The sequence below is a fragment of the Manis pentadactyla genome, chromosome 9, assembly GCF_030020395.1.
Source record: "Manis pentadactyla isolate mManPen7 chromosome 9, mManPen7.hap1, whole genome shotgun sequence".
Lineage (NCBI taxonomy): Eukaryota > Metazoa > Chordata > Mammalia > Pholidota > Manidae > Manis > Manis pentadactyla.
In genome coordinates, this window is record NC_080027.1 from 111,081,920 (window position 1) to 111,103,644 (window position 21,725).

Consider the following 21,725-nt stretch of genomic DNA (forward strand, 5'->3'; position numbering starts at 1 on the left):
TCAATTTGACTGAAGGAATAAAGCTACTGCTTTCTTATTGCATTTCCTATATCAAAGGCAGAAGTGCAGAGGGTAAAGAGCACTGCCTCTTTTCAGGTTCTCATGCCAGCTTGCCATTTACTTGCTGTGCGACCTAGGACAAGTGGCTTAACCTCTCTGAGCTCATATTCATCATCTGTAAAAGAGTGGGAAATGTCATTACCTGGCATATGACAGGCGCAGAAGAATTGTTATCCCCCTTGAGAGCAAAGTGAGAATGCCTGCAGAATATCCAACAGGCTTACAATGTAATGGGAGGAAAAAAATAAGTGCCACCAGAAGGGGTGGACTGTTATAGTACCTCTTCATCCACACACACCCCAAACAAACTTGCCAGATGATTCCTAAGACCTATCTGTATTAGGAATGTCCTTGGAGGCATAGTCAAGGGATGAATCCAATGCAATATGAATCTAGGGCAAAGAAGGATTCTTCTTTTTATCTTTGCTATACCTCCAGTTTCTGGAATTAGCTTGACGTTAAAGCTTCTTGTTTGTCCTTTGTCTCTAGCTTGCACCTGTAACCCAATGGGCTCAGAGCCTGTGGAATGTAGAAGTGATGGCAGCTGTGTTTGCAAGCCAGGATTTGGTGGCCTCAGCTGTGAGCATGCGGCGTTAACCAGCTGTCCAGCTTGCTACAATCAAGTGAAGATTCAGGTGTGCATTCTAACCAACCCTCTACCTCATGAGTAAAATCTTCAAGTGTCTATGGATGACTTTGTCACAAATCAAGGACCCTTTTAGTCTCCTGGGGGTGGGAGTGGGCTTACTAGTTCTTGCTTTTAAAGTTGCTGTATTAAAAAAATTCTGTATAATAGTGAATATACTTTTGGTTTATGTTCTTATATATACCATTTTCAAAACCCCTTGGGTATCTCATTTGGTACTCTTAACAAGTTAGTCAACTTGGAAGAAAGAGCATTCTGACTCCACTTTTCACTAAGCAAAGTCTCAAATATTTTGCAGTTTCTCAAAGTCACATGGCCAGGTGGAACAGAATCTCACCCATGTCCTTTGATTCTGAGTTCAATGTTCTTGCACTTTCCAGTTGAATTTTTTTCCCTGAGACGTCCTTGTAAAAAAATGAAGAAAAACATAAATAAACATATAGAATGTCTGAGGAGTCCAGAAGGTGTCAAAGCTGCCCAAACAAGAGTGGATTCCTAATTCAAATTCCAGAGAAGAATGAAATTGATGTGGTGGTGTTAATTGTTCATTATTATTTTACTGGGGTGAAGGGTGGGAAGAAAAGGCCCAAATAGAATGCCAAATGTGGAACAAATTCAACATGTGTAAATTTATCTATTTAACCAGGCCTCTATAGTACTTGCCTTGTTCCAGACATTAGTCTAGGTACTATGCAAATACTAACTCATTTAGTCCAAGTAATAACTATGAGATATTATTATTATTCCCATCTTGTGGATAAAGTGACTTGCCCAAGGTCATACAGCTAGTGAGTAGTGGGGCCAGGACTCAAACTCTGAGAGTCTAGGCTCTAGAGTCTAATCTTCTAATGACCATGTCATGCCAAGCATTTCCAGACTCTTAGCTATTATCTCTGGTACCTGGTATTCAACTGTGAGCTCCATCATCTGTTCTGATCCTCTTTCCTGTGTGGTTTCAGATGGATCTGTTTATGCAGCAGCTCCAGAGCCTGGAGGCCCTGATTTCTCAGAGTGGTGGTGGAGGAGTTCCCAGCTCAGAGCTGGAGGACAGGATGCGGCAAGCTGAGCGAGCTCTTCAAGACATTCTGAGAGAAGCCCAGATTTCAGGAGGTGACGAAGGCCAATTTCCCTTTAGATAGGAGTGAGTTCACAGTCCTAGAAAGCACTGCTCTACTGGGACATAGAATCTTCTGCAGGTGACAGCCCAGCAGGTGTCTGCCTAGTCCTTGCAGAGGTGGAAAGACTGAGATATTCTCCTGGGACCTGAATGATGGAGATAAAAGAGCAGATACATTTATTTATTGTCTATAATCATTTTGCCACACATCAGTCAAAATTACTTTTTCAGTCCTCGGTTACGTTGGGTTACTCTATGCTGACCGAAAGGGCTCATTCTCCCTTTCTTTGTTGGTCAGGTGCTCTTGGATCTCTCACACTCCGGTTGGCCAAGGCAAGGAGCCAGGAGAATAGCTTCCGGACCCGCCTGGATGACCTCAAGATGACTGTGGAAAGAGTCCGGGCGCTGGGTAGTCAGTATCAGAACCGAGCTCAGGACACACACAGGCTTATCACTCAGATGCGCCTGAGCCTGAAGGAGAGCGAGGCTTCCCTGCAAACCTCAGTAGGTGCCGCTGGGTTGCAGTGCTGGGAACCACTGCTGTGTGGGGAGGCACACCTGCCATATCGCTGGCTCACTTTCTTTCTCAGACTTTCCGGTCTATCTGGCAGATGACTGGCCCCCTTCCCCTTGAAACAGTCAGACCTGCTCTTGTGTTCTCTGGTTTCCTGCAGTTTCTCATTTTACTGCATTATGTTCCTCTCCCTAGTTCGTTTCTTGCTAACCATATATCCTCCTCCAGACCCTGTCTCTTCCCTCTTCTTGCTGCATACCTCCTAAAGGTTCATATTTGCATTCTAAGCCCTCAGCACTGTGTGGCTGTGATAAATGTTTGCTGCATGAATGAATCAATGAAAGAACAAGTGAAAAGGGAGGAAGAGTGGGAAGAAGGAAGGAAAGGAGCCCATAAAGACATGGTTCTAAAAATGGGAAGAAAATTGTCACTGGTGTGATTTTCCTAATGACGGTGTTTATAGCGTGGCAGGAGGGAGAGATCTGTTTGGGCGCTCTTCAGTTTCTGAGTAATGAAGACAGTGGTGACATTAACGTAAGTGGGTGGGGGGCAGGTGAATAAGAGAAATGAGAAGATAATCAGATGTTATGCGGAGGGGATGAGGGGTTTAAAAAACAAAATTGTCGATTTGTTCCTTATCACAAAAGTAATGTTTACTGTAGAAAATTTAGCAAAGACATAAAAATCCCCTATGAGCCCATTCCTAAGAAATAACCACCATTAAAACTTGATATATATTCCACTGGACTTTAAATATATGTGAAAATATAAACATGTATGTATTTTTAAATCCATCTATATCTATATACAGATTTTTTTTTTGAACTTGGATTTCCATTTTATTCTTGTCTATACCTTTTTTTAATGTAATGATCACGGTGACTGGGGACTCCTGATGTGTAGAATGCTGTGTGGCTAATGACAAGCAGTTCCGACAGGACAGGTGCAGATCCAGCTTGGGCTCTGTGGCCAAGTGCAAAGCCTTAACCAACTCTCCTTTTTGCACAGAACATTCCTTCCTCAAATCACCATGTGGGGCCAAACGGTTTTGACAGTATGGCTCAGGAGGCCACGAGATTGGCAGACAGGTAAGTTGTTTAGAAGGCACCTCTGCTTCAGACCATCTCTGAGAGGCCAGACTTGAACAAGACTGTAGGGTACTCAGGGCCTGTGCAACACGTGTATTACCTCCACGCTCCTTTGCAGTCATGCCCCTGCCTTGAAGCCATTAGTGTGTAGATGGCCACCGGTCTTTTGGTAGGAGTTGGGTGGGGGTGTTTCTTTCCCAGATTTCTCTATGGCTCTGGTGGCTGTCAGATGTGATTCCTCGGGCCCCATGAAATCAATCAGCCCTTGGAAAAGAACGCTGTGCAGCTTCGAGGGACTCCCAGGCTCCCATATGGAGCCTGGGGACAAGTAGCCTCAGGTTGTTTGCTAGCCTGTGGGAGCCAAGACTGCAGAAGGGGGATTTCCTCCGCAAAGCCGCTCTGCAGGTCCTTAGTGGTAACAGGCCCCTCTGGAGTCATTGCCGGACTACACACCCTATAGCGCTGAAGAGGTCTGCACGCGAGAGTGCTCAGTGGGGTAGCAGGCTCTGCTGATCCCAAGTGGAATGCAGTCAGCAGAGGGGGGCTGGCTTGTGATTTTGTAGCATGAGCTGCCTCCTGAGCTTGTTTTGATCACTTGCTAGAACTAGGAGAACAAAAGCATCTGAGGGACCTTTATTGACAGGCTTTGTCCCCCCAGGGGTGGACCCAGTTTAGTGTTTCAGCAAAAGTGAGTAGGGGGTTGGATCTGGGATGAAAGAAAACCTAAACCACGTGAATAAATATGTCAAGAGGAATCATCTAAATCTCTGAAGGTCACGGTACCACTGTTTATAGACAGAGTACCTGAAATACAGAGAACATGATGTAATTAGTTTAGTTCCACCAGCTGAGTCAGCCCTCAAACCCAAAATAGCACTCAGGCCTCCTGAGTCCAAGTTTGGTCTAACTCTGTCCATTAGCTAGCTATAGGATTTAAAATTATGATTTGCAAAACGGTACCTGTCCCAGAAAGTCCCTAGGGATTTCTTTCTGCAGAAAGCAGCTTATAGAACTTGTTCGTTATGCTTCAGAAGATTGGAGACTGATGAAAATTAGGCTTGGGGTGGATTAATGATTGTGCATTGAGCATTGACCCCCCTATACAGGATTTTATTGTTGTTAACAACCATTTGATCAATAAATAGGAGAGATGCCCTCACAAAAAAAAAAAAAGAAAGAAAGCGGCTTATAAATGCAATATTTTATCCCCCCTAGACGACTCCTGCCCATCCCCACCCCCACCCAAGGCTTCCCCAGATTTTGGCACAAATATAAGGTCAACAAAAGATCAGTGACCTGAGGCTACTTCTCCAGGACGCCTTCCGCTTCCTGAAAGTTCCTCTAATTCTGTCTAATCTGGGTCAATCCTATTGGGCTTTTCTAGCCAAACCAGTTCCCTCAATCCTGCCCTTCATTTAAATAAAAGGCCTAAAGGAAGCCTTTTCCTATGAAAACTCTAATCCTTTGTCTTTAATCCTTTCAGCCATGTTGAGTCAGCCAGTGACATGGAGAAACTGGTAAGGGAAGCCGAGGGCTACTCCACACAAGCGCTGTCGCTGGCTCGCAAGGCCCTGAGTCAAGGAGGTGGAAGTAGTCCGGACAGCTCTGTGGTGCAAGAGCTTGTGGGAAAGTATGTTTCAACGGGTTTTCGTGCGACCAATATAATCTGCATCCTCCCTGGGTATAATGCAAACCACATTTGAGAGGCACCGTGTTTCTTTAAAAAATATTAATAAGAGGGAAAAGAGAAAAGAGTGTTACTTCAGGGGAAAGCAGATGCCTTTACAGCTGAAAGAAGAAAAAGCTGATTAATCTAAGTATGTTTGTGTTTTGATTGCAAGACCGTAATATTTGGAAATATGTCACCCTCTGTGGTAGATGAAGGATGTGAGTAAGCCCATCTGATGGCATGGGGGATGTAACAATAATATATTTATATTATCAAGAATTGGGAAACTTGGGTTGAATTATTTTCTGACCCAAGCTTCGTAAACTTTAAGTCTTATGTATAGATTGTGGAGAGGAACTCATATCTGACACATAATCTCACTTGGTTCTTCTGATAATTTTAACTGTATACTTTTAAAACAATGGGATGAGTTTTTACTTTTAATGAAAAGTGAATTTTCGAAGTTCTTTCTCTTCCTCCACTGCAGATTGGAGAAAAGCAAGTCTCTGGCCCAGCAGCTGTCCAGGGAGGCCACGGAAGCTGACACTGAAGCAGAGAAGTCTTATCAGCAGAGTCTCCACCTTCTCAATTCCATGTCTCAACTTCAGGGAGTCAACGATCCGTCCTTTCAGGTGAGGGCACCTAGTTTACGTGCTTGGCATACAGAAGAAGGGTCATAATGCTTTCCTCTATGGGGTTTCATAACAGCATTCAATCATTCAGCTTTTTCTCCATGTAGACCTTTCTTGCTTTAGATTAGGAAGAGTATTCATCTTTCTCATATCCATTCTTTATTCTTAAACCCAAGTTTTGGTCTCTGTAAAGGTCTTGGCCCATATCCTGAACCTATTAGTAGATAAAAGTCTTATATCTCTTCCTTCATTCTGGGGACTGTTGAAACCTGTGGATCCAATTTATAGTATGTCTCTACATACAGCCATTCAGAAGACTTTTATTGTTCTCAAAAGTTTCTAGAGTGTTTCTGTCATCAGTTCCCTTAACTGTTTCAGACTTACTAGATTAAGAAAATTCAGCATTCTTCCCACAGCAAAAAGCACTCACAAGGATTCCCTTAAAAAATGCATAGATAAACTAATATGTTTAAAAAAAAGCAGAGACAAAACCTGTTTGATGCTGGGGAACCTGCTTCCTGACTGTCATTAGGCATATTGCCTCATTTCTGTTAGACTTTGGGCCTAGGTTTTCGTTGTTTTCAAACAATGACGCCAGGTCCTAAGAAAGCTGGTGTGGTAACTGGTGAGCAGAAAGTCAGAACTCATTCGTTTCTTGGGCTCACAGGTCGAAGTGAAGAAGATCAGACAAAAAGCTGATTCTCTCTCAAGCCTGGTGACAAGGCATATGGATGAGTTCAAGCATGTGCAAAGTAATCTGGGAAACTGGGAAGAAGAATTACAGCAGCTCTTACAGAATGGAAAGAATGGGAGACAGGTATCCTTTGGTTAATTCATTCACTCAGAGTGCATGTACTGAATGCCTAAACCACGTGAATAAATATGTCAAGAGGAACTATCAAAATCTCTGAAGGTCATGGTACCACAGTTTTATAGATGGAGTACCTGAAATACAGAGAACATGATGTAATTAGCTCAGTTCCACCCGCTGAGTCAGCCCTCAAACCCAGAATAGCACTCAGGCCTCCTGAGTCCAAGTTTGGTCTAACTCTGTCCATTAGCTAGCTATAGGATTTAAAATTATGATTTGCAAAACGGTGCTTGTCCTAGATAGTAGATTAGAGTTTGAGACTCTTCTCTACATAGGACGTGTTGTTGGGTTATAAAGTTTGTTTTGGCCCAGATTGTAAGGGGCTTTGCTTCCAGCACCCCTGGACTCTGGTAAGCCACAGCATTCTTTTGTCATGAAGAGGAACGTGTCAGGGTGAATTTGCTGGCAGGAACGCACTTCTTGGGTGTGTGTTATATTCTCTGTGATCTTGTTCTGTCTGCCTATTTACAGAAATCAGATCAGCTGCTTTCCCGTGCCAACCTTGCTAAAAGTAGAGCCCAAGAAGCACTGAATATGGGCAATGCCACTTTTTATGAAGTTGAAAACATCTTAAGGAGCCTCAGAGGTGAGAATTTCACAGTTCAGGTCACTTGAATATTTTGAAGGTACAACTGTGACTTTGATTTAGTTTGAATCCTCATATATCTCTCTGAGTGATAGGCACATTGGGGTATTAACAGATGCTTAATGAATGCCTTTCTAAAGAAAAAACTTTCATTCATATTTGATGTAGTTGCAAGAATTGAACTAGGTGTCAGATGACTTGCATTCTGGCCTCTGCTGGGACACGTGACAGATCTAAGCTGGCTGTGTGACCACAGGCAAGTCACAGAGCCTTTCCAGACCCTAATTTCCTCCTCTGGAAAAGAGTAGGTTGAATTGTCATCTCTAAGATCCCTCAAAGACCCAACATTTCATACCATACAGATATTTTCCCATTTCTTTTGCAGCCTGGTAGGTCCCCATATAGAACTGATGCAGTTGCTGGGTGGTGATGACGGTACAAGCTTTGTCACAGCATCTAAAGCCCAGGAAATTCGGGTTGTGTCTTCAGAGATTTGGTTAAAATTTTAGGCTTATTCACTAAGGAATAAAAAAGAAACATTCCTTGTCCTGAGATTTTCTTCAAAGATAGAGCCTCTCTACCCATTCTGTCCAACCTCCGACTAAGCTGACCCTTGACCAACGCTGTAGTTAGAGGCGCTGACCTCTGCGCAGGTGCAAATCCACGTGCAACTTTTGACTCCCCCAAAACCTTAACTCCTAATAGCCTACTGTTGACTGGAAGCCTTACTGACATGAGAAGCCATCGATGAACACATATTCTATATGTGACATGTATTAATACTGTATTCTTACAATAAAGTAAGCTAGAGAAAGAAAATGTTTTTTCAAATTGTCCCAAACTCCAAAAAATTTTCCAATGCATTTATTGAAAAACAAATCTGCATGTAAATGGACCTGTGCTGTTCAAACCCACATTGCTCAAGGGTCACCTGTACTGTCATTAGCAGTGTAGGGTTTCAACTTTGGGCTTCAAAGATTCCACCTGCTTTGGATCTACTTTGGGGTCTTAATCTTCTTGCAGTGGTGGGGACCCAGGGCAGGCTGATGGTCAGTTTCTCTAAGCAAAGAACTAATTGTGGCCCTTTCAGTGCCTCCTTTAAGATGCTTTCTCCTGAGTAAGAGAGAGCAGTAACAGCCACCACTTCCTATACTCTTGCCCCCAGGGAGTAAGAACACTCCGGAATTTTTTCTTAAAAGATTCAGCCCAGATCTTCACTTGTAAGTTCGTTTTGTAAGTTAGTTTTCATCTTTGTGGCAATGTTTTCTTGTCTTCATTTCAGAGTTTGACCTCCAGGTTGGAGACAGAAAAGCAGAAGCTGAGGAAGCCATGAAGAGACTCCCTTACATCAGCCAGAAGGTTGCAGTTGCCAGTGACAAGACCCAGCAGGCCGAAGTAGCCCTGGGAGGTGCTGCTCTTGACGCCCAGAGAGCAAAGAACGCAGCCAGGGAGGCCCTGGAGATTAGTGACAGGATAGAACAGGTAAAGAGAAACAGGGATTGGCTTCTTGATAAATATATAACGTTTTTCCTAACACAAAACTCACAGCTGTAGCTCATTCATTCTCTTTATCCCAAACTCAACATCTCAGGATCCTAGCAAAGTCACTCAAAAGATTGGCAGCAAATAAATAAGGCAGAGAATGAAATGAGTTTCTTACCCTCCGGGTCTTTCGAAATGGTTCCTATTTTTACCTTTCAGTGAGAGTTCACCTGAGGGAGAAGCAGTGCCTCACTGCTGACCCTCCTAGTCCCTAAAGATGCACCCCAAATTCCTTGTTTGAGTCAGAGCTTGGGGCAGGGTGTGTCCCCCCAAGCCTGACTCCCATTGTTCTTCTAACTTCCTGCGTCAGGGCCTGGCTGCAGCTGTATTTTTTCTGCAGTTGTCTTTGGGATGTTTGTGTGCCTCATCCCTGTTTCCCCTTCCGTCCCTGGCTCCCTTTCTTCTCCCAGGAGATAGAGACTCTGAACTTGGAAGCCAACGTGACAGCAGATGGAGCCTTGGCCATGGAGAAGGGACTGGCCGCTCTGAGGAGCAGGGTGAGGGAGGTGGAAGGAGAGCTGGAACGGAGGGAGCAAGAGCCCGACCCCGACCTGGACGCGGTACAGTTTCCCTTGCTGTCCACGGGAGATCCCTTTAAACTTGCCAATGTGAGAAACACCCTTTCAAGATTGGTTTGTATTTATTTTTCCTTAGGTAATTACAGAAGCCCAAAGAGTTGATAACAGAGCCAAGAATGCGGGAGTTGCGATCCAAGACACACTCAACACACTGGACAGCATCTTACACCTAATAGGTATGTTGGACTGCCCGTAACTGTCCAGCCCCGCGCCTCGGGGCTGCTCCCCGGAAGACTGAGGAGACCAACCCTGCTGAGTGGGAGTCTCAGCTTCCCTTAAGTGTGTCAGAAATTTGCTTTGTTTCCAGGCCCGGAAACTTTGGGTGAGTCCCTTTACATTTTCTGGACTCTGTTTTACTATCTCTAAGATGGGTCACTGAGCATCTATTGCCCTTTAGGGGAAAGTCTGTAGGTCAGAGAACTGGGTATATTTAGGGAAGGTGGATTGAGGCTCAGAGAGGTTAATAATGTTTTGAAGACCACACAGTAAATTGTGTGGAGGCAGGATTCAAACTTCACAGCTAAAGAGAAGACTGGACGGATAGCTAAGGATTCTGATCTTGCTCCTGAGAAGCTAGTGGGCGGCTCCAAGCAGAGGAATAACATCGTCGCTGTACATTTCAGAACGATCACTAGGGCAGCTGAGTGGAGGAGAGCTTGAAGGACGGGTAGACAAAAGGTGGGCTGAGCCCGCTCAGGAGATCGATGGGGCCGCTGAGATGAGGGAGCCTCCTGTGAGGAAGCGGAAGTGCTGGTGGGGGGGCCAGTCAGTGCAGTCAAGAATCAGTTGCTGATTCTGCCATTTGTTCCTCCCCAAACCACAGTTTACCTTGACATAACCAGTTGTGGAAACTTGAGGTACCTGTAGGAAAACCCAGAAGAAACTTACAAGCAATAGGTCCATGAAATAGATTTGATAGCACAGTGTGGCAATGACTTCGATTTCCACACAGAATCCTTCCCTACCAAAAAAACCTGATTTGAATTAAAATTTAGGATTTAGTAAAATTGATATCAAACCCTCATATGGCCTATTTTATCAAGCTTGGACTATAGCAGAGATGCAACTATCTTGATAGGTTCCAGCAACATTCCGGAAAAGGCTTGGTTCTACTTTTTCAGTTCAGTAGAACAACTATAAAACCTGATTTTTCTGTGAAGCATTATCATCACCCTGAAAAATCAATAGTGTCTCTGTTATACTAATGGGTCCGCTTTGTGGTCCAATGAGCCTCAAAGAGTAAAATACCTTCTAAGGATAAAGAATGCTGGCCAGTTGAGATTTCAGCAGCTTTATTTAGTGTTCTGAAAAAGGTAATGAAATCACTAGGGCCTTTAAAGAGAAAATGAGAGTGGGGCCAGGAGGATAAGTTCTAACTATTAATATTCACTATGTGTCAGGCACGCCGGGCATTTTCATGGTGTAATATCACTTAAATCTCTTAAAGGTCCTACGAGGTGGGTTTTATTATTTTTATTATTTTATTTCACAAAGGAGTAAACTGACAGCTCAGAGAGGTTAATAATGTCCTACAGATAGTGTAGTAAATTATGGATTCAAACAGAGATCCTTTGTTTCCAACACTCCTGCTATTTTTGAGCAGCTCCTGCTGCCTCTCTACAGACATGATTATTTTGTCCCAACTTACTTAACTTTCCTAGTATGTGTTAGAACCCCAAATTCTTGAATTCTCCCCTGCCCTCAGGTGAAGGCAGATCTATTAGCTCAACATTTTTGTTATGGTGTTGATTCTACTCTATATGCTGTCTTGAGTCCTGGAATAATAAAAGTTTAATCGTTGTTATTATTGTCAAACACTTTATCACTGCAGCTTAGATCTGTGAAGAACCTAACCTTGAATTTGAAGTGACCAAGGGCTGCTCAAACCTATTCAAACCAAACAGGTCTGGCCAGGTGCCCTTCTTGCTGACATTAGTGTTAGGTCGTTTATGGGTAAAACATACTTGAACAAATGTGACTACATTTCATAATGGAAATAAATCAGTATCTAGCCAGGTTCCCACTGTTTCAGGCCAGAATGAAGTCTTACATCACTTCCTAACAGCTGGAATCCATCCCCCAAATAGCAAAGCATACCTTGGCTTCTATAAACCCTGAAACCCAGCCAGTTTCTGAAGGTCTTCTAATGGAAAATAGCAAGATATTTCCTAAGTGTGGTTCAGAAAACAATTTAGAGTTGATTCTGATCCCAGAGTGAGCTGTGTTGGGCAGACACCTAGGACAATACTCAGTCCCCTATGACCTTCAGCCTTCATCTTTTCAGAGCATGAACTCTTGACCCTAACATGAAGGGAGAAATCCAAGGTGCATATTGCTATCCTACAGAGCTCAGAATCTTGAACTGGGTGCTTCCTTCATAATCCAGTTACTAGGCAAGAGCTCTCAAAATTTTTTCTACATTATTTCTAATTGAAAATAAGCTTTTTGAATGCATGACATACTCTTTGCTCTGGGCAGATGGAAGCAAGAATTAGTTAAGTATACAGGAGGGCCCATTTGTGTTCAAGGAGATCTAACCACAGCTCTTCTGTAGTAACTCCTTTCTTATCCCCTTAAACAGGCCAGCCTGGCAGTGTGGATGAAGAGGCGCTGATCTTATTGGAGCAGAAGCTTTTCCGAGCCAAGACACAGGTCAACAGCCAGCTGCGGCCCTTGGTGTCAGAGCTAGAAGAGAGGGCACGTTGGCAGAGGGGCCACCTCCAGTTGCTGGAGACGAGAATAGATGGGATTCTGGCTGATGTGAAGAACCTGGAGAACATCAGGGACAACCTGCCCCCAGGCTGCTACAATACCCAAGCTCTTGAGCAACAGTGAAGCTGCTATAGATGATTTTCAACTAAGGTTTTTCATACACGCCTCAAGGCTCTGGAGCCGTCTCATGTGGGTGGGGTGGGCTGGGGACATTTGAACATGTTGAATGGGCGTGCTGAGGCCAACCGAACCTTATCCCATCCCTGAGACCTGGGCCTAATAAATGTCTCATGGCACAGGTGTGATACTATTTGCTCCCCCATGCTGGGCAATGGGGCAAATAGCACTGGGTGTGAGACTGATCAGGGCCTGGACCCCAAAGGGTAAACTGGATGGAAGGACAAACTGCATGGGCCGATTTTTGCCTCAGAGTACTCGTAAACTGAGTCCGGGAGCATGGACAAGCGCTGCTGGGTTACAGTCAGCCTATTTGTTGAGTCATGTGAACAAAGGAAAAAATTTTGACTTTGCCCACCCATAAAATTCTTCCTAATGTCACAACCGAGAGTGAAGTCCGGTCATACTGTGGCCAGTAAAATACTATTGCCTCATAGTATGGAATGCAAGTTTCTTGTTGACCAGAATACCTCCCCTTTACTGCCCAATTTGTCAAAATGTACTCTGCTTTCGAGCTGGAAGAGGTGAGCAGTGAAGGAGTGGAGTGAGGGGCTGGGAGGCTGGCCCATTTGGAGTCATCGGTGCCTGCTTGGGCCCTGCTACCTGCAAATTCTTCAGGGCCTGGGAGTGCTATCCTTTTTTCTGATGATGGATGCCATGGCACTGTAGGGACTACATTTTTATTAAAGCATTTCCTACCAGCACAGCAAACATTGGGAAGGTGTTTACTTTGGGGTTTCAAAGCGATAGAAAAATGTAGCTCGGGTGTTGGAAAAGGTATAATGACCTAAAAGATGTATTAGTCAAATTCAATCCCAGTTTTCAAACACTAAAAATTACAATCTATTCTCTTTCTCTCTCTCTCCCAGAGAATGTTCCTGTTCACACTTGAGTGGGGTAGAATACATCCTTCCATCTGTCCTTACCACTTCTATTTATTGAGTACCTAATCTGTGCCAGGGGCTGGGGTACAGTGGTGACTGTAGTCTCTGCCCTCATAGAGTCGATTGCCTAGTGAGAAAGACACACATGAAAAAAAACTTTAAACTTACAAATCTTGTTTATCACAAGTAGTGTTTGTTGCAATAATCCCGTGGTTTGCAATTTCTTTTCTCAACAGAACGTATGTTGCAAGATACTCCCATGGGGGCACTTACGTTTTGGCAAAGCCGAGATGAACTTGGGTGCACGCTCTCTGCATTCCAGCTGTCCCCCCATCCCCACCCCCTTCCACAACTGATCGCCACAGACTGTTGAGTCATGATAACACCAGTGGGAATTTGCTGGAAAAACCAGGGGTACTTCTACCTCGGCGTGGAAGACTTTGGTATTGCCTCACTTCTGTATTTCCTTGGCTTTTCATGGACATGTTTTTAAATGAAGAACAATTCTTAAATGTCTATGGTCAATTTCTAATTATTAAACTCAAAGCCTAAGGTGCCTAATGGAAGCAATGGAAACCAAAATGCCACAGAAAGAGTCATGAGTCCTAGAGTTAGCACTGTTAATTCTTTTTCCTGAGCATCTTCTTCTGCCCTTTCCAGCTGGGAGAACGCTTTACGAGGTTTAACTGGTGCTGTCTCCTAAGCGTGAAGGATTTATTCCTGGAACGACCTGAGCAGGGTGGGAGTTATAATTAATATTTTTGTCTTTTTTTCAACAGCTATAAAGTAAAAGTAAAATCAATAGTCTGTGTACATTGTCGTGCTTTTAAATAAGTTAAAATTTAATAAATTAAGCTCCTGAATTGACCATCTATCTTAAGTGGCTGAGGAAAATACTCTGTCCCCGTCCACACTGACTCCCACCAAATTCACACAGATCTGATCACTTTGCTTTACCTTTTGTGGAAATAAATTTATAATCCTGTCTTGGCACACTCAATCACATATCCTACAAATCTCTCACTGTAATTAACAATCAGAGCCCAGAAAAATCTATGTGTATTAATTAGATTAGCTACTGTATCACACAGACCTAAAAATGTGCATGACGCAAACACAATAGGCCTTTTCTTCCTGATCCCATAACATACTGCATAGGGAGAAAGTTGGCAGGATGGCCCACCAACTAACCATTCCAAAGGCCTTGCCATTGACATGTGACTTTTAAGGTTGCCGTGGGAATCATCTGTGATTTTCAGATCATCACCAGAGATTTCAGGGAGTGGAAAGGGAAAATTACATGGAAAAGGGAGGGATATGGAAAGTATTCATAGGCCAGGCCTGGGAGGCGCTGCCTATCTCTTTCTCTCACATTCTTTTGTCCAGAACCCAGTATTATGACCACGTCTCACTTGCAAGAGGTCTAGGAAATATGGTCCCTTCATAGGAAGTGACATCTCAGTGACAATTCCACACCATGAAAGGGGAAACTGCACAGTTAGTAACTGGCTATCTCTGCCATGTGTAGAATTAGGCAGTACATATTCTAGGGAATTTGGTGAGGGATCCCATTAGTCCTAACAAAGATACGTGTAATCATGAAAGGATTCCTGACTGGAATAGATTGTTAAGAATGCCTTCCCTGGCAAAATGGGAGACCCCTGATGGGGGTGGGGGATGGAAAAGTGACTCATGTGACTCTTTTGATATAGAAACGATTTCCTCATTTCTAAGAACCTGACAAATTGTCCCTAAGAAGGGAGGAGGGGCATGTGGCTTAGAGATAGTTCACCTAGGACTTAACCTCTGTTACTCGTCTTGACCTGACCCTGCCAAGTTAAGGGAACTTTCCTTTCTATTTCTCATCAGTGTTTATAGTTTGTAGTGAAAACTTCCTTGTACTTCTCTGATCCTGATTAATTGTGCCCCATGTAACCTATTACGTGTATCATCATCTACTTTGACTCATAGGGATTTCTGTTTGAAGAGGGCGATAGAAATGGACCTGCTTATAGACCATAACTTCTTAGCAGATGCGTTTCTGATCTTATCTCAGGATGTGGTTTCTTTTCAGTACTCTTGGGAGGCTGGAGAAAACAGTAAGAAGATACTTAATAGTGTCCAGTGTTTGGAACAAGTCTCGAGGACCAGAAATATGTTTATTGTGTCTTCTTCATGTTTTGCATGGTCGTGGAACAAAATGTTGTGGATTTCTGCTGTGGTTCAATTTTCCCACCTGGAAAGCATTTTTCCCCCCTCTGCTGTCTTTATACTTTGAGCTGCATGGAATTTTCTAGGAACTTCACAGAGCTGAAGCCTTCTTTGGGGCCATCAAGGAAGAAATGTGTATGTGCAAGTATGTTAATTCACATTTAGTACAAATATATTTTTAAGTTAGTGTAAGTTAGCAAATTAAACCAGTGTTTATACCCAATTTTAAACAAGTTCCCATCAATTTACGTAGTCTCAGGACAGAGAAAAATGGTGTTTAGCTTTGTGACCAAAATAGGAAGCATAAATGTAAGTAATCAATTTACAAGGCTTATACAAGCATCTAAATTATGGTGTATCACCAAATCCACATGGTTATACACAAAGCTGACTAATCCCCATCTTAAACAGAAAACATACTAAGAACAAAGATGACTCTTTTAAAAAACACAACTAATCTGACAAACACATAGTTAATCCTTAAATGAGCTGGTATAATGGGGAATTGCTCTGTCTCTATCTGAGCCACAACTGATATTAACTAATGACAATCACCATCTAGACCTGAATCATACGTAACATATGTCACAACTAAAAATAAAATGAGAACTAATAGTCACAGCAGGATTGAACAATTAACAAGTTAGTTTTTTGCTTATTGATATTACCAAAACAAAATTTGAGCTTAACAATATGTCTTAAGATCTTTCATACCACAAAGCAAGTTATTCAAGTTTTTAAATTTTTGTAAATATATTTTTATTTCATAAAGAACTAATTTCACTGAGGAGCCAAAGCTAACTCATACCAGACTATGCAGATTAGGTAGGATCTTACATTTTATTTTTTTAAAAACTGAGAAAATTTAGGCACAATTCACAAATTTGCTAATTATTCTTCCCTGCTTATGATCCTTGGGTATGGTTATATGCACTTTTATATTACACATGACATCAGCTAAATCAGACAGAAAATCTCCTGCTCTAAGAACATTTTTCCAACCGTTGGCTCCTGTCAAGTAAGATAATGAAGAAAAAGTGATTAATTCTGCAACTCAGAGAAGATTCTAGACCAAAACATGGGACTCTAATAGCATTGTCTTATTTATTAACATAATTGAAATATTTGGCTGATAAAACTTTTGTCCATGGCTATTCTAGCAAAAAAAATTTTACTCGAAATATTTCACTGTGAAGTGGTGTTACAACTTGAATGTAGTTTTTATTCACGAATTGATTTCCATAAAGCAAATCTCACTCTTAACATGGGAGATTCAGTGGCCGAAAAGTGATTCAAAAAAAGCTTCTCTCTCCCCATGCCAGTCCTGAGACTGCTTGGATGAAGCTGAGTGCTGGGCCCTGCACCTGTGCTGAAGGAGGAGGGAAAGGGTAGAACTCATTCTTGGCTGACCTGAACAAGCTAATCAGATGCTCCAAACTTATACAACCAAGGAACCACGTGGAGAACTGAGCTTACTGGGCAGCTATAGGAAGGTGCGGACTGGATGAATTTCACAGAGCATATTCATCATCTCTATCACAATGCCATTCCTAAGGTCTCCTAATTGGATGAGCTACAGAATCAGTTCCTGTCTCCAACCTTCTCATCTCGCCTCATAGCCTTCTTGCAGTAGCCTCGGGAGAGATCCTGCGCTTTTCATGTTCTACTGTTAATTTTGCATTACTCTTTTGATGAATAAAATATAATAACATGCTTCTCTCTCTTAGTCCCTGAAAGTGTGTGTGTGTGTGTGTGTGTGTGTGTATCAGTTTGGGTAAGTAGATTTGGGCTGTTAAAATACATGTCATTTCTCCCTGTAATTTGCTGCCTTTTGTTGTAGTTTGACTTTTGAGTCTCACTTTCTACTTGTTAGAGTAGCAAATTCTTTTATTCTTTCCGAGAAGCTGAAGCATGAGACTAGAGAACCCTGGGGAAAGGTTGGCCAAGCAGAGAGAGACAGGGAGAACAGAGTCTCTAGAAGCTCTCGCTCTGTGTTCCAGGCACTTCAGTAAGAGACTTTCCTCCCTGCCCTGTTCCTATGCACATTCACGGAAAACGAAAGCCAGAAGGCCCCCGGGCTGCCTGGGTTGTGGGGGGATGGCAAATGAGGGGCCAGCTAGTAGCACAGACCCCCCAGATCTCTCCAGGGGCCATTCCTTAAGGAGAGAGTAACTAACGCAAAAAGGTTTCCCTCTTGCTCTTACATCAGCCACTTTCAGAAAAATGGGATGTTTTTATTGCTAGGCAGGAAATGAGACTCAGACCCTTCTTGAGATCATTCCAGTCCACGCCTTTCTCACGATCTCTGAGTCAAGCTAGCCTTCGGCTGACCTCTGTAGAAAGGAGCAGGACCCCAGAGGGAAAATCAGGGCCTAGGGGTCATCCTGTTGGTACTTGGGGCACAGCTTCAAAGTCTGAATCATCTTTCTTGTTTGGCCTTAACAGGGTCACAGCCTCAGTGTCCTGCCCTGGACTGTGAGAGGGGCTCAGACCTCCCCCTTAGCAAAGGAAGAATGGGGCAGGGTAGGGAATAGACAATTCTACCCAAAGGGGATTCACTTTTCCTTGTATTAAAGGAAAGCGAATTGTAAAGCAATCTACCGGGATCTGTCCCTTTTTGTGTCTTGACATAGACTTGGTTGTCCTTGTTCTTTTCCTTAGCTTATCTCACTTTCCCCTCCCATGTGTTTCCCAGCCCCACACTGAGTATGAGAGCCAGCTCACTTCCTTCTCATGGGTTGGGGACCAAATTGGGCTTGACCCCAGAGTCCAGCAGAGTAACAAAATGGACCAAAGACACAAAAGACATCTGGTCTTTCTGCTCGTGTGGATCCACATACTAACCTCTATCCATAAACTCCATATCCTTGAAAATGCCATCGTTCCCCCAGAGAATCCAATGCCCCATTTTCCTTTGTTTCACTTCCGGCCTTACAACTGTTGTGCCTGGACAAAGTCTTTCTCCGTCTTTCTCTCTCCAGCACTGGTGTCATCTTGAGCATTCCGGATCTTTCTTCATCTTCTACAAAGCACTTCTTTCTTGGATTCAGAGGTTCACTTTCTGGGTATATCGTCCAAGCTGTTAAGATCTCTTGATTTCTAAGGGTTACCTAGCTACAGCCTTCCTCACCAGCCCATCCTCCCCCAGTACTGCACATGCAAAGCCTGGGTCAGACATAATTTAAGACAAAAATGCCAGGTAAAGGCTGAGAAAAGTAGAAACCACGTTTCCCAGTCGGCATCATGAGGAACCAGAGGGGACATGTGGTGGGATGACCTAACGGTCAGGGGAACAACATCATGTTGCCAGGCTCTACACTCGCTCTGTGATCTTGGACCAGCCATTTAACCCAGTGGATCTCGGCTCCCTCATAAAAGAGGGTGTTGGATCAATTCATCTCTTTTCATTTATGATTCCATGATCCTTAGACAAACACTGAGACCCAAGAATAGGATCTTCCTTCCCTGCTCTGGAGATTATTTCCATAATCCAAGAGAAATAACACCCTCCTGGAAGCTACTTTGCCATGTTCTTCTGTTGAATCCAATTCCTTTCCTGAGGCTATTGAAGGACGTTGACGTGAAAGGCGTGGTGAAGAATGGCGTCTCTGGTGTCAGATCTCACCCAGCACCCCCGGGCCACAGCTGGCGGGAGACTTTGGTTAAGCTCGCCCGCTGCTCAGGGACCACTCCCCAAAGAGAGGCCGAAACCCAAGAGCCAGAGAGCCTGGATGAGAGACACTGAGCATGACAGAATCATTTCCTTTTGGTTCTCAAGCAGAACACGAATGAGGCCTGACAACTAGAATGGTCTGTCTGAACTGTTTGCAGGGGCAGCAGACAAAGGTGGGACATTAGGGAGAAAAAGGGTGAAATGGTTTAGTAGTTCTTGATGCCTTTGCCTTCCGTGATGTCTGCTCCAAGAACTCAGTCCCCTGCCAGGCAGATTTCCTCAGACAGTGCTGTGATTTCTGGGCTCTGCAGGGGACATGACCAGCCCCAGAAACAAGGCCAAGGCCCTGCTTTTCAGGGAGAAACTGGCCTCAGGCCCCACCCGCGTTCCCGCAGCTGGAGTGGGTGAGACTCATCCCAACAGGGCAATAAATTGCTTTGTCCTAGGTCATCCTGGTCTTAACATCAAGACAGACACTTCCCAGCCAAACAGGCAATAAATAATTCCAATTTGCAAAGATCTGTAGGGTTGAGTGGATCCCTAGCATGTTTTATTTTAGAAGTGACTGCCTATTAGGAATTGCCCTGCCTCTGCGGTTCTTCTCGGACACAGGGATGTGCTAAGTATGGCCTCCAAGGGCTTAGATGGTGCTCTGAAGGCTCCTTGGGAATGCCTGGGCTGTCAGGGAACCCACAGTCGGCCATCTGTCACAACCCAAATAAGTCACTGTCCAGACGCCACCAGGATATGCATATGGACTGGCTCTGGGTGATCACAGTCCCTGGGCATTAGGACATGGTCTCCTGAAACTAAAGAAATGAGCTGAGATTCTTCTGAGAAATCCTACTAGGTTTCAGAACCTTAAAGTCTCAGTCCTGACCCCAGACTGCTGCTGTGTGTGGGTAGATGGTGGGGGGCCTCAGGAAAGTGGATGTGGCTGGGCCTTCTTCAATGGGTGTGGCCCTCGTACACTTTCTGAGTGCTGAGGCTGCTATGGCATCCTATCGAGAGAGAAGAAATACCACAGGATTGCATCAAGACTAAAGACATAAAGAACCAAGGACACTGATTTCATCCAAGTTCTCTGAGGAGTGAACAACGACAAAAACATGAAACAAAACACAAAAGAAAGAAATAAAGAAAAGTAGCCCTTTGTGGTAAAGGGCATGCTGGGAAGGCGAGAGCCAGAGCCGCCTCCCCAGAGCATGCTGGGAGGACGGGCACCAGAGCCGCTCTCTAGAGCATGCTGGGGGACAGACACCAGCACATGGCCAAGGGCTGCGCTTCCCCCAGCGTCCACCCTGTTCCCCCACCCACCCTCAGCCTAGAGACTAGGGGAAGGTTTGTCCAAAGATGACTGCGGAATAGGGTATGCCGTGGTGGTCTGCAGGTCCCCCACACTGTGGGGCAGTGAGTCAGCAAGTGGGGAGAACAGTCAAGGTGAGGAGATGGAGAAACAGAGAGGCAGGAGAGAAATGGGGACCGACAGAGACGTGAGGGGCCAGCATGGTGGTGGAGGACGAGGGGAGAGTGGAGCAGAGGGCTGCGTGGCCGCTAGCCGGAGGCATTGATGTACAGCTGGCTCTTGAGAATGTAGTCGATGACGGGCTGGGACAGGTAATCCACCACGTGGCCGTCCCCGTGTTGCAGGGCCAGCCTGGAGGAGAAGAGAGGGTAATCAGACCACATCCTTCCCAGAAGCAGAGCAGAGGACGGGCCTGCCCACTCTTTTTCAGGGAAAGGGCTTCCCCAACACCACATGACCTGCCTTTGCTCGGCTATGTAACTGGTATTCCTATTAGGAAAAGCCCTCTTGCCCCTGTATTTCCTTCGCCATCCTGGCGACTCGACTTCATCCTGGTTTTGCCACTTCCTGACCAAGGGACCTTGGGCAAGTTACTGAAGCCTGTCTGTTCTTTAGTTTTCTTCTCTGTAAAATGAGGGAAATATTTGAGCCTATCTCATTTAGTGATTAAATGGATTAAATAAACCATTATGCAAAGCACTTAGAATAACCCATGCATACAGTAGGCATTTAAATGTGAATGGTAGCTATTCTTATTTTATTCCTTTGTGTTTCTCTGCACAGGTCTCATGAAAATGAATCTCTTGATTGACCATTTCTTTTCCTTCCTTCTGGAGCTCTGACAGAGGAAGTGCCCTTCTCTGAGGCCCTCTCCCAAACCCTGGGGGGCCCAAGGAGAAAGGCACTAAGGTACAAATGGGCTTCAGGATCCACTTTGGATTCTGTACAGTTTTGCTCCAGTCTTTGTCTGGCTGCTTCCAATTCTTTATTCATATGATGGTCTTGGGTATGTCAGGCCCCAAGGAGCTGTTTGTAAAAATTCATATACTCCTCCAGACCTAGATTCTAGAAGGCACTGGAACCCTGCCCTTTGAGATCTCCCCGGAGGCTGGCTCACTGCCTTTTCAATGCAGACACTGTCCTCACCTAGTAAGCAAGCCAGGTCATTAAGTGCCTCCCTGCAGTTTGCAGGGTGGCCTCTGGAAGAAGTAGTCTATACCCGTGTTTTCCAAAAGCCAATCCCAACTTCATCTGAGTCATACAGGGAGCAGACCCCTGCCCAAGCCCAGAAATTCTGATTCAGTGGGACTAAACGGACACAAGTATTTGTGCTGTGTAAGTTTTCATGGTAATTCTATTGTGCGGCCATGTGTGGACCTGCAGTCTTCCTGACCCCTTTCATCGGCCACCGTCATCGGTTTTCTGCTTGTACCTCACAGTTGGTGCTACTCTTTCAAGT

At 44.3% G+C, this 21,725-nt stretch overlaps 2 protein-coding genes across 5 annotated transcripts in view; one reads left to right on the top strand and one right to left on the bottom strand.

Annotated features, from left to right (window-relative positions):
- The window catches only part of LAMC2 (laminin subunit gamma 2), a 56,908-nt gene extending 42,564 nt beyond the window's left edge, over window positions 1-14,344 (top strand). The window contains exons 12-24 of one of the 2 annotated variants that reach the window (XM_036912579.2): window positions 550-695; window positions 1,666-1,816; window positions 2,122-2,327; window positions 3,346-3,425; window positions 4,909-5,055; window positions 5,582-5,726; window positions 6,394-6,543; window positions 7,069-7,183; window positions 8,466-8,665; window positions 9,136-9,285; window positions 9,380-9,479; window positions 11,885-12,165; window positions 13,313-14,344. In XM_036912579.2, the coding sequence (XP_036768474.2) occupies window positions 550-695; window positions 1,666-1,816; window positions 2,122-2,327; window positions 3,346-3,425; window positions 4,909-5,055; window positions 5,582-5,726; window positions 6,394-6,543; window positions 7,069-7,183; window positions 8,466-8,665; window positions 9,136-9,285; window positions 9,380-9,479; window positions 11,885-12,138 (1,844 nt within the window). In that variant the 3' untranslated portion in view covers window positions 12,139-12,165; window positions 13,313-14,344. Of the gene's footprint in view, window positions 1-549; window positions 696-1,665; window positions 1,817-2,121; window positions 2,328-3,345; window positions 3,426-4,908; window positions 5,056-5,581; window positions 5,727-6,393; window positions 6,544-7,068; window positions 7,184-8,465; window positions 8,666-9,135; window positions 9,286-9,379; window positions 9,480-11,884; window positions 12,629-13,312 lie in introns of those variants that run through there. The other variant, XM_036912578.2, reaches the window with a different exon arrangement.
- A 5,139-nt stretch (window positions 14,345-19,483) lies between these two features.
- The window catches only part of NMNAT2 (nicotinamide nucleotide adenylyltransferase 2), a 189,817-nt gene continuing 187,575 nt past the window's right edge, over window positions 19,484-21,725 (bottom strand). For all 3 annotated transcript variants that reach the window (XM_036912581.2, XM_036912583.2, XM_036912582.2), the window contains one exon: window positions 19,484-20,617. In XM_036912581.2, coding sequence (XP_036768476.1) covers window positions 20,515-20,617 — 103 coding nt within the window. In that variant the 3' untranslated portion in view covers window positions 19,484-20,514. The remainder of the gene's footprint in view (window positions 20,618-21,725) is intronic.